The sequence below is a fragment of the Galeopterus variegatus genome, unplaced genomic scaffold (assembly GCF_000696425.1).
Source record: "Galeopterus variegatus unplaced genomic scaffold, G_variegatus-3.0.2 Scaffold104, whole genome shotgun sequence".
NCBI lineage: Eukaryota > Metazoa > Chordata > Mammalia > Dermoptera > Cynocephalidae > Galeopterus > Galeopterus variegatus.
The window spans coordinates 301,451-314,464 of NW_007726215.1; the positions used below are offsets into that span (position 1 = coordinate 301,451).

The 13,014-nt window shown below is 36.2% G+C and overlaps 1 protein-coding gene across 3 annotated transcripts in view; it reads right to left on the bottom strand.

Moving 5' to 3' along the window:
* Positions 1 to 13,014, bottom strand: part of GTDC1 (glycosyltransferase-like domain containing 1) — a 289,391-nt gene that overhangs the window by 261,515 nt on the left and 14,862 nt on the right. For all 3 annotated transcript variants that reach the window (XM_008584954.1, XM_008584939.1, XM_008584946.1), the window contains exon 2: positions 12,046 to 12,247. In XM_008584954.1, the coding sequence (XP_008583176.1) occupies positions 12,046 to 12,224 (179 nt within the window). In that variant the 5' untranslated portion in view covers positions 12,225 to 12,247. The remainder of the gene's footprint in view (positions 1 to 12,045; positions 12,248 to 13,014) is intronic.

Here is a 13,014-nt window from a genome sequence, read left to right on the forward strand (position 1 = left end):
GCTGTAATACAATCCAGACCTGGACTTTCTTTGTTGGAAGATTGATATTTATTGCTTCATTTCCTTACTTGTTATTGGTCTGTTCAGGTTTTCTATCTGTTCTTGGTTCAGTCTTGGTAGTTTGTCTAGAAACTTGTCTGTATCTTCCAGATTTTCATATTTGTTGCCATACAGTTGTTTATAATAGTTTCTAATGATTCCTTGTAGTTCTGTGGTATTGGTTATAATGCCTCCTGTTTCATTTCTGATATTTGTTATTTGGGTCTTCTCTCTTCTTTTTTTTTTTGTTAACCTAGCTAATGGTTTGTCTATTTTATTTATCTTCTCAAAAAACCAACTTTTTGTTTTGTTGATCTTTTCTCTTGTTTTGGGGGTCTCCATTTCATTTAGTTCTGCTCTGATCTTAATGATTTCTTCCCATCTACTACCTTTAGGTTTGGATTGTTGTTGTTTTTCAAGTTGTTTCAAGTGTTAGGTCATTTATTTCAAGTCTTTCCATTCATTTGATATACGCATTTATTGCCATAAATTTTCCTCTTAGTACTGCTTTTGCAGTATCCCACAGGTTCTAGTATGATGTATCTTTATTTTCATTAGTTCCTAGAAATTTTTTGATTCCCTGTTTAATTTCTTCTTGGACTCATAGGTCATTCAGGAAGCTATTATTTAGTTTCCATGTATTTGTATAGTTTCCAGAGTTTTGCTTATTGTTTATTTCCAATTTTAGTCCATTGTTGTCTGAAAAGATAGTTAGAATGATTTCAATTTTTTTAAATTTGCTGAGACTAGATTTCTGACCTAATATGTCATCTATCCTGGAGCATGTACCATGAGCTGATGAGAAGAAAATGTATTCTTTAGTTGTTGGGTGAAATGTTCTGTATATATCTGCCAAGTCCAGTTGGTCTAAAGTGTAGATTAAGTCTTCTGTGTCTTTGTTGACTTGTTGCCTGGAAGATCTGCCCCATACTGAGAGAGGGGTGTTAAGATCACCCACTATTAATGTATTAGGTCCTATTTCTTTCTTTAGGTTTAAGAGTGTTTGCTTTATATATCTTGGTGCTCCAGTATTGGCTGCATACATGTTTATGATTGTTATGTCTTTGAGCTGGATAGATCCCTTTATCATTATATGGTGGCCTTCTTTGTATCTTTTTATGTTTTTTGGCTTAAAGCCTATTTTGTCCAATATAAGAATAGCTACTCCTGCTCACTTTTGGTTTCCATTTGCATGGTATATCTTTTTCCATCCCTTCTCTTTTAGTTTATGTGTTTCTCTACAAGTGAGGTGGGTCTCTTGAAGACTGTATACACTTGGGTCTAGGTTTTTCATCAGTCAGTCTGTGTCTTCTGTTGGGAGTTTAGTCCATTCACATTTAGAGTAATTATTGACAAGTGTTGCTTAATTCCTGTCATTTAACTGCTTCTTGTTTAGATGGTTTAAATATCTTTTGATCAATAAATTATTTCTCCTTTTATTTCTCTTCCTCAATGTTAGTTGGGAATTTAAGGTGAGATGACGTAGCTTCTTTCTCTTTCTTACTGGCATTTTTGTTTTAACAGTGGGTTTTGCTCTTTCTTGTATATTTGTGATAGTGGTCACCATTATTCAGATTCCAGATGAATGACTCCCTTGAGAATTTCTTGCAGGGCTGGTCATGTGGTGGTGAACTCCCACAATTTTTGTTTGTCTGGGAAATACACTATTTCTCCCTCATTTCTAAAGGCGAGCCTTGCTGGATAAGGAATTCTTGGCTGGCAATTGTTTTCTTTTAGTATTTTGAAATATATCTTTCCACTTTCTTCTGGCCTGTAGAGTTTCAGTTCAGAAGTCTGCTGTTAGTTTGATGGGGGTTCCCCTATAAGTGACCTGAAGTTTTTCTCTTGTTGCTTGCAGAATTCTTTGTCTCTGAGCTTTGCAAATTTAACTATAATGTGTTTTGGGGAGGATCTTTTTGGAGTGAACCTGTTTGGGGACCTTTGAGCTTCCTGGATCTGAAGGTCTGTATGTTACCCTACACCTACGAAGTTTTCTGTTACTATTTCCTTGGATAGGTTTTCAAAACCTTTTCCTTTCTCCTCCCCTTCAGGAATACCCACAATTCGGATGCTAGAGCACCTGAGGTTGTCTGCTCTCTCTCTCAGATTTTCCTCATTATTTTTAATTCTTTTTTCCTTTTTTTTGTCTGCCTGAGTTATTTCAAAAAGACCACCTTCAAGCTCTGAAATTCTTTCCACTGCTTTCTCTACCCTGCTGTGCAAGCTCTCAGTTGTGTTTTTTATTTCACTGAGTGAATCTTTCATTTCTAAAAGTTCTGCTACACTCTTTTTAAAGGTATTAATCTCTTTGTTGATTTCCTCCTTCATATTCTGGATATTTTTTCTTGTTTCACTGTGTTCTCTAATTGAGTCTTCCTTTATTTCTTCAAGTTTTCTTAAGACCATTGTATGGAATTCTTTTTCAGACATTCAAGGATTCCCTGTACCATGGAGTCTGACTTTGGAACATTATTGTATTCTTCTGGTGATGTCATTTCTTCTTGTTTGTTCATACTTCTAGTATTTTTCATTGACATTTGGTTGTTGGTAGAGGGTTTGCTTCTTCTATTACACTGAGATTGGCTGTGGAGCGGCCCTAGTTGCTACTGTGGTGGTGAATTGTCTTTGCTTGACAGTAGGTGTGGTGGTGGTTATGATAAACCACCCTGGGTCCTGTTCCAGAATCTGTGGTCGTAGAATGAGCCCCTAGCGTAGTATAGCTCTGCTGGACTCATCTCAGTGGGTCAGATCCCACTGGCTGGTGCTCCCCTCCGGGTCCAAGGTGGGGGGAGGGGCTGCCTCTAGCCATGCAGATCTGCTGGGCTCACCTCAGCATGGGCCAAGGTGTGCCGGCTGGCACTCCCCTCCAGGTCCAAGGAGTGGGGAGGGGCTGCCTCTAGCCACGCAATTCTGCTCTAAGCTTTCTTTCAATCAACAAAAGGTTTATTTACTAAGTGCTTACTATGTGCTAGCATTGTATGTCCAAGTGTGTCAAGTTTGGCTTTATATCACCAGTGCTAGCATAGGAACTGGCTCTTAATATGAAAGCTCTTAGTAAATATTGATAAAGTAAAAGAATAATGGAAACAAGCTTTAAAAAAGTCAAAAGATAACTAGTCCAAGGGGATTTTGGTTAAACCACCCTCTCCACTCCTAAAACTCTTTCAACTACGCATATTCACTAAGGATTTCTCCTAAAGAAGAAGAGCGTTAATTTTCATTATCAGTATGAGATAGTGAATAATAAGAAATATAGGAGAGAAATTACAGGGAGAAATTCACTAAAATATAGGATTATGTTATCCTATATAAAAAGATAATGGGAAATAAAAATAAAAATAATAAAAATAAAAATAAAAAAAAAAAAAGATAATGGGATGAAATAGACACGAATGCTCTTTTGCAAGTAGTAGCCCTGACTCAACTTCTACCTGCTCCTTGTAGTTATCTCTGGGGGCTGGCAGCTCAGAACACCAGCAGTTCTATCACGTGAATGAATACCAGGGTCTGAATGAGAGGAGAATAAACAAAGGAAAGATGGACAAGAATTAGTCCTTTAATGGAAAGGAAAATGTGCCAAAGGAAGGTAGGAAGCCAAATCTGACCCCAAGGGAAAAAGCATGTAAACTTCCTCAGAAAAGGAGGCTTAAGGGAAGGAAAGGGCAATAGAGGACCTGCATCATAGCTTTAGAGGCCTCAAATACAGTAAGTCAGAGACCAATATCTGAGCATATCCCACAAACTACAAGCATATTTTCAGAATAAACATATTTTCACTAAGACCTTAATAAAAGCAGAAAAACTTTCTCAAATAAACAAATAAATGTTAGGGGTAGAAGTAGAATTAAAATACTTTTCATTTTCTAGATTTTTTTTTCCATGATATGGAGACTAACCATGATAAAGACACACAACACCTAAAATCAACTACATTAGATGTGCTCTAAAATCAGACTAACAGTTTCAATAATTATTATGCCAAAAATAAGCATGTTACTTACAAAAGCAAAATTATGAAGGTCCTTACTCTACAGCCAGAGCTCTTTTATACAATAGCATATTTTGCATCCATTTGCAGATAAGGTTTATTTCCTTTTCCATTCCATTCATTAAAAATAATTATTTTCTCCCTTCTGTCGAAGTATAATAAACATCCAGTTTGTCTTTTAAAATATGGTTGTCAAATTTCAAAGGGCAAATATATGGGAGATTTACCCTCAAGGTCTTTAAGGCACAGAGTCAGTTAGAAATAATGTCTTGTATCCATACGAACCATTACCTACGGGGCTATATAGAATCATAATAAACATCCAGTTTGTCTTTTAAAATATGGTTGTCAAATTTCAAAGGGCAAATATATGGGAGATTTACCCTCAAGGTCTTTAAGGCACAAAGTCAGTTAGAAATAATGTCTTGTATCCATACGAACCATTACCTACGGGGCTATATAGAATCTTACATGTGATATTTTATTTTATTTTTTAAATAAGCTAGAAGGGATATTTAAAACACATACTTGAAGTTGCCCTTCAGTGCTTAACTCCTTGGAAGCAGTGGCTTCTCAGTGTGTGCTACTAACTATGCAAACACTTTTGAATTAGCTGCTTGTGGTTAGCATAAACTATGAACTCCATAACAAAAAAAAACTTTTTTTTTTTGTCTTGCTTCTGGAATATTTTAATTCTTGAGAATACTGACAAAGAAACATAAAGAAAAATGGGAAAGATGAGTCCTGGAAACAATCTTTCAGAAAGCCTGGTAACAGTTTTAAGTTCTAGGTCTGCAATGAAGAATCCATGTGTGTATACGGGTGCATGCATGTGTATATGAAAAAGAAATAGACAGAGATAGAGAGAAAGGCAGAGAAAGACAGAGACTGACCAAATGGTTAGTTATTTGATTTGCAGGAATTTTCTATTTCTGTTCTGCTGTGGCCAACTACATTTTCAGCATAAAGTCCAGATGGCTAAATTGAACAATCAGAGGAGACGTCACTGAAATGAAATATTATGGAGGAAGCCCTAAGGGCTGTACAAATCTAGAAGGTTGTGTGTGCTAGCTAGAAAGAAGAGCATGGTATGAAAACAAACCAAAACATCCCACAACAAGGAAATACAGACAAGGGAAGCTGCTAGGCTGAGTAAGTGATGGGAAAGCCCTCAGCCATAAATGAAAAAAACTGTCAGATATTGGTGAGATTATGGGATGCTACATTGTACCTAATGACAAAATTATTTATATACAGTGTTGGGACTTCATCAAACTCCAAGAAGTGCACACAATCGGTAATGCCATAAGGATGGTGAGCTGGCAGTCATAGAATACTACTGCCCCTTGCCAAGCTCATAAACCAAGTAGTGAACTTCAAAGTATAACAGTTTGAAGATAATTTGGGAAAAGCAGGTATTGAGTATCCTAAACAAGAATGTTATTTGTGTATTCATGAGACTACCCTATGAAAAAAGTATCATATGTAGTTCCTCTTTTGTATTTTAAGGAAAAGCTTCAAAAAAGAAAATTCAAATGACCTGTGACTTCGAAGGCTGAAAACTAAAGAGAAACATGCTGAGGAACGATGAGAACATCACAGATTCACAGCCCTAGAAAGGCACCAGGTGTCTAGCCTCCAGTCTCCAACAAGATTCAAGAGTTACAATACTTCTCAAGACCATGAGAAGCACCACACCCACTTCTAATAGTAAAATCTAATAATATATTTTTAACAAAGGTACTTAGTTTTAAATTAATTAATATACTCTGCTTCAGCTGGGAATTAAGATAGTATAATGGTTAAGAACATGGGCTTAAAAAGAAACAGTATATGACCTTTGCAGGAGGACAGACTTGAGCTCAAATCATATATTCACCACTAACTAGCTGTGTAACCCAGTACAAGTAACTTGATTCTTGAAGACCAGGATAATAATAGTTTCTAGGACTGTAGTATGCCTGGTAAATGTTTAATATATTAGCTATTGGTATTATTATTTAATCCCATTAAATCTTGTTCTAGTTACTATAGAGGTAAAATAACTGCCCTATATAAGCCTAACAATACTTCACGTACCTACAAATTCTTAAGTCATCATTTACTTTTATACTCCTGAGATATACACTAATAAAAAGGTGTTTTCGTGATTAAAATGATATTACATTCTTCAAAAAGGTATATTTTAATAAAAGGGTATCTTACAATTAAAGTACTATTAAATTATTAAAAGTTGTATTTTTAATAGAAGATAAAAATTCAAAACAAGATAGAGTTGCCAAGCAAAGTAAAATTTAAATTACTCATTTACAAGTGAGAATTGTTTGAGAAACCACCACCTTTCCTTATTAATTCACCTGTACCTACTACCTTGCTCATATCTTTATTCACAAGGGCTAGCTGCAAACAACAAACATACATAGGTAATTCATGTCATCTAAAAATGTCCACTTTGTCAAAGAAAGATATATTCAATGTTTCACAGGCAATAGTTCATTGTGGGGGAGGGCCATGGAATCACAACTTCCATGACAGAGAATCTGCTTAGTGAAAGACCTCAGTCATGGAACCATTAAAGAAAATGGCAAATCATAACAGAAATATGAACAATACTTAAGTTTTAATTTCATTTTATGTATTTCTTGAATTGACTGAACTTTCAGTTTATTTCCTATCCAACTATTTGCTTTTCTAGCCCCTCCTTGGACATTAAAAAAAGGATAGGGGTGGTGCGAGGGGGTGGTAAGGTATAATAATAATCAACACCTATAAACAGTTACAATTTGTATTGTTACAAGAAACAGAAAACCTAAAAAAGTAGGCACTCAATCTAATGTTAACACAAATTGGAAAGCAGCAGGGTGGCAATGGAGCTGCAAATCAACCATGCACAAGGACCCTGCCTTTGTCTTTTAGTGGGTAGATATTTACCTAATAAGTCAACATTTTTAATTATTATAGGTCCATTCACATTTTCTATTTCATTTTAAGTGAAGTTTTGTAAGTTGTTTTTCTAAGAAATTATCTATTTTGTTTAAGTTTTCAAATGTAACATAAAAGTATTTGAAGCACTTCTCATTTTTATTGATCTGTGCTATATCTATAGTTATATACCTTTTTCATTCCAAAGTTTGTGCCTTTAAAAAAAAAGAAAACTCAATTGTGCCTGTGGTTTATCTATTTTATTATTTCAAAATAACTATTTTTAGTTTGTTAATCCCCTTATATATTTGCTTTCAATTTCACTACTTTCTACTCTTTTATTATTTTCTTTCTAGTATTATTATTATTAGACCCAACTAAGATGGGTCCTATACTGGGCCACAAGCTCTGGAAGGTCCTGAATATCCCAAACAATGAAAAAAAAATAGTATTAAAAACATTTATTAAAGATGATGTGGATATGTCTGTCACTCTGGATGTAACTCGCATTCTGAAATGCAATATTTTCATTATGATTCAGTTCTATTTTTCAGTGTACATGATGATTTCTTCTTTGACCCATGAGTTACTTAGATACACTTTAACATTTCCTGATATACAGGTGCTTTAGGAATCTTTGTTGATGATCTCTCTCCTGCACACATTTCAGAGTGATTTCATCTGAGGGGCAAAGATCATTTGTGGAGGGCTGATCCCAGACTGCTACACGTATGTAGCTCTTTGCCTCTCAGGCAAAGAGCTACAGCTATGGGCAGTAGGAAGCTGGCCAGAAAAAGTCTGAGGGATATTCGTGGGGCACTGACAGCCTCTACTACACTTTTCCCCAGGTTATCTAATTTATTCATTTCTAGTGTACTCTTTTGTTATTTCATTCTTATACCTCTCTTTCTTTATGCCAAATATAACACATAACACTGTTCTGCACCTTACTTTTTGTCATTTAATATATCTTGGCAAGCCATTCGTGAGAGTACACGGAAAGCTTCCTCCTTCAGGTTAATGCTGCACAATATCTCATTTTAAGAATGTAATATTTTATTTACCCAGTCCCCTTTATGAAAATTAGGCAACCATAGTTTCAAAGCCACTTTACCACTCTAATTTCTAGATCCTTCTTCATCTGAGGCTGTACGGAAAGTAAAGATAAATGGTCAGGGTCCCTCGGGGGTTCAGAGTCTTGCCAAGCATTGAGGTAAATATGCACATGCACCCAGGTGTTCCTTGGTTATTGTCCAATGTAATTGCACATGTGCACCTAGGTAGGTGTTCCTGGGTTGTCTGACTTGCACCCACGTATCCTGGGTTATCAGAATTAAGTATAAAGAATGAGTGGCTCTGACCCACAGGGTGTACCTAGCCCCCTCCCCGCCCCCCGCCAAATGCTCCCGGGGGGGCCATGAAGAGGCTGCTACTGTTGCTGCAAGCTGTTGCTCCCAGTCCCCCTGGGATGCCCTGAGAGGCCACCACTGCTGCTTCTGCCACTGAGGAAGCTGAGGACTGAGCTCATGTATTCTGCCAATGGCTCCTGGGATCTTTCCCAATTACTTAGCTCATAGACCTGCATGTGAGGGGTCTGTGACCCAGTCTATACAATGGGTTTGAAGGGTCTGTGGGCCCTAGTCCTAGCAATACAGAGGCCCTTATAGATTTTTTTTCTTACTTTGCTCAGTTATAGGCTTAAAAGGAAGTTACAGTAGTTATATTTTATGAAGCATTTCTAGATGACTGAGAAACAGAATTTTTGGGGGGTGACTTGATAGCTATAGTGTGCAAAATTGAAGTCTAATTTGGGCTCTTTCTAGCCTTCCATCAGCCATTTGTGGCAATCCAAGTATTTTGTCCTCATACTCATATCATAGTTGCGGACATCACGACCACAGTCAAATGCAGAAAAGGGAAGGTGGTTTTCTTCTTTTACAGGTCAAACTAAAAAAAAAAAAACCACTTCACTAGAAGAATCCCCAGAAGTCATCCACTTAACTGTAGTTTTGGTTGCGGACATCACGACCACAGTCAAATGCAGAAAAGGGAAGGTGGTTTTCTTCTTTTACAGGTCAAACTAAAAAAAAAAAAAACCACTTCACTAGAAGAATCCCCAGAAGTCATCCACTTAACTGTAGTTTTCCACAACCTGGGGACTGACCAACCCTAGTTGCAAGGAAAGTTGGAAAAACTTGGCAAAGGATAATGACATCATCCTGGCTGACTAAGGTCAATCTTGATTCACAGCCAGGTGCTGGATACTTCGCTACCCCAAAGATATCTGTGATTCTGTTAACAAGGAAGAAGAGCTGTTAAGTGGGCAATGATCAGCATCTGCCGCAATACCTCAGAGGAAACAAAAACTGTAATTGTAAGCATCTGAGGGTGAAAACATGATTCTAAATAACAGTGATTCTTTCAATTCAGTTAACATATTACAGAAAGAAAAATGAATGAAATATCCTTGATGCCTATTCTAAGGTACGTTCTAAGAAAGTAGAAATGCTTGATCCTAGGACAAATGATTCACACATGTCAGAACACAAAATTTAAAGCCTTCCCTCAAGCCTCATCCTCAGAAAACTTTTTCTGCATCTTCTGAAATTTCCAGAAAGCAAAGCCTTAAGTTTCTTAAGAATTACAATTACCAACTACTTTTGAGAAAAATAACTTGTTGAGCTTTCATAATCTATAGTAAAACTGAATATCTATAATGTGAATCATGATGTATTCTTTTAGGTGTCAAGATAAAAAGCAGAATCAAACTGATTAATCAGGCTGAAGCATTTATTCTTCTAATAATAAAATGTTTTTCAGATAACAAGCTTATAACAATAACAACTACATGTACAGAAGCTAAGAAAAACAGCATATGTACCTACATTCAAGGTCTTTCTCATCAGACACATTCCTAATTTTTCAGAGTTGGCAATATTGGTGTTTAATCATTTTACCTTTATAAACTTTGATGATTTCATTTGCCAAATGTACAAAAAGAATAAATAGAGAGCAAAAACTTTTCATATCTTTAAAAGTCTCCACAGAGATTGATATATCCGAAGTAACAAAAGGATATTTTTGCATGTCAATCTAGGATTGAGTGAGCATATTTTTTAACTTAGTGTAAATTTCAAGCTATTATCTTTCTAAAAGTATTCAAAAAATTATTTGGTAATGAGTAGATAAGTTATCATTGGTCAAATATAACTGTAAGTTAAAGTGGTGAGGTATGTCTTTGGGTGAAGTCTGATTAGATTAATACAGTTAACTACACAGATTAAATTGACCTTGAAATATGACAGACACCATTCTTGGGCACCGGAGGTTATGGCTATCAGAGATAAAACTGTACCTTATGATCTTTCAGAGATCCGCCCCCCAAATAAGACTGCTTCAACGAACACTTATCCTCAAATGTTCCGGGCTTCAAAGGGGGTGGAGAAGCCATGTGCACAGAAGTGTTTGTTCACATGCTATCCACATACATATATTTGTGATATAATAATGTAATTCTGGAAAACTGCATAATCAAAATGAAATCAAACAGCAGATATAGAAATGGTTCATTTCAATGTTCAAATCGCTGTAGAAATTTATTATATTGAATGGTAATGTTAAATGAAAATGTGACATAAAGTCAAATGGATTACTTGACCTTAACTAATATAATATACAATTGGTGCTGTGAAAATCCAATGAAATGAGATGTGAAAGCAACTATAAACAGTCAGATTTTAACACAGCTATGGTCCTACCTTTACAACTTCTATATCGATACATTCATGGAAATTTCTCATACTATTAGTGAATCAACAACATTCACTTAGTGATATCAGAATATAAAATATTAAATTATGTAAAGAAGATTACTCTTTAGATTTGAAAAATATAAAATTTTCAATATGCAGTAAAACAGCTTTTTGCCTTTAAAATTCCCAGCAATGTGACTTGAGTACTCACTGCTATACCCATCTGATGATGTGAATTCTCAGAGATGATGCATGGTTTTCATGCACAAAATGGGTTATTCTCTGAGTACCTCAAATTACCACTAAGAACAGCAACCTACATTTAAATCACAAACTGCTGTCTCTCTTTTGGCTGGTCCACTTTAGAAGCAGCAGATGTGTATGGCTGCTGGAGCCAAGGTGGGCACCACAGCTTGCAACATGCTCTTAATCTAACAACCTGTCTGCACTAACTCCATTCATCCTCAGCTTGGCACTCCTAACTCACACCCAAACCAACACAGTCCCACACACAGGGGCCCAGAATGACAAGAACATCAGATGTGCAAACCACTGTAAGACAGTCTTCCATTATTTAATAATCGCGAGACACACAGGAGTACATATGAATAAAGAGGAAAAGATTTTCAACATTCTACCTGTCCCCCCTAAATATATAATCAGTATTTCCCCTCCATCTTTTCAGTGTATCCCATAAAGCTCTTCAAAATAGAATTCTCTAGTTCATAGTTCTCACTTCCTAACAAATCAGAATTCAGAATTGAGGTCTGTGTCCCCTAAATCCATTCATCCTTCAAAAATAAGTCAAAGGTTAACAACTCGATAAAGCTACCTCCAGTGTGTCATAATCAAAATCAACTTCTCCATCTTTCATACTCTCATTGCACTTGCATGTCTATCTCTGCCTCAACAGTCTTTAAAGTCTTGGTCATATCCATCTTTTCAACCCTGGCTCCTAAGTACAGAGAAGACACAATTAACTCAACAGTATACTCACTAAAAATGAAGCACTGGAGGTTATGGAACCAAAAAAAAAAAAATCCAGTGTGCCCAAGATCAACTCTCATTTCAGGCCAAAAAAAAAAAGTCACCCACACCCACACAGGTGCACATGATAAAATCACAAGACAAATGAAAAAAGACATATAGTTCTAAACGAGGCCACTTTTGTACTGACCCAGTGTCCTTAAGAGTGTGAGTGCACTCCACTGCACTGCTGACTCTAAAGGAATATCTACTGAAGTCATAATAACTAATTCCATAGTTGGAGAAATTCTCAAAGATGCCATAGAGAAGCAACATCCTAGTAACAGCTATACTAAAACAAGCTTCCTGAGTTCTTACCTGTAATGCTTACTGGTGGGAATGTTCTGAGAGAAGTATAAAGCTGAAGTCCGTGCTCTCCAGTGCCATTTCTTTGCAGGAAGGGTGTAAAGGACACAATCTTCTAACTCTTCTTGGAGCAGATCCGCCAGCTGTTTATGGGATCCTCCATAGAATGCCTCAATGATGAGAATACTCATTGACCCATTCAAACCTTCAGATTCTAGATAACAACCAAAAAAATGTATACTTTTTTGAACATATACATATATTTAAAAATTTTAATAAAAATAAGTTAAAATTTTACACTCAGAAAGAAAATACAAATAATTTATAGTCACATTATTTTTTTAAAATAGGCTTATCCCACTTTTTAAAAAAAGTATATAATATTTGATGTTTATATTTTTGTAATCAATATTTTTATATCGTTTGTCTTAATAAAAGGAAATAAAGGTGTCCTTATTTTCCTGATTTCTGATTACTTCCACTATGATCCTCCTGCCCCAGGAAGCTAAAAGCTCTCTCCTGCTGTGATCACTTATGTCCTAAAATAAAGGTGTCCTTATTTTCCTGATTTCTGATTACTTACACTATGATCCTCCTGCCCCAGGAAGCTAAAAGCTCTCTCCTGCTGTGATCACTTATGTCCTGCGTGGTTCGGCTGTGAGCCTGATTCAGAAACCTCAGAACCTCCTTGAACTAGTTCTGGATAGTCACTGAGCCCATCTCCTAACAAAGACTTCCACTCCAAGGGCCCCTCATTTGTAAGGCCCTTTCCCATTCAGAAATTCTCTGATTCTCTAACTCTCATATTCATCTATCCTTAAATTCGCCAGCTATAATTGCCACTAATGAATCTATACATAAAAGAAAGCACATTCAGATTCAAATCTCGATTTTCTAGTGTTAAAACTTTAAGGTACAATTTCTTGAAACACCTTGATTACTTCCCCACTAATTGTCAATATCCTACTCCCAAAGGAACAC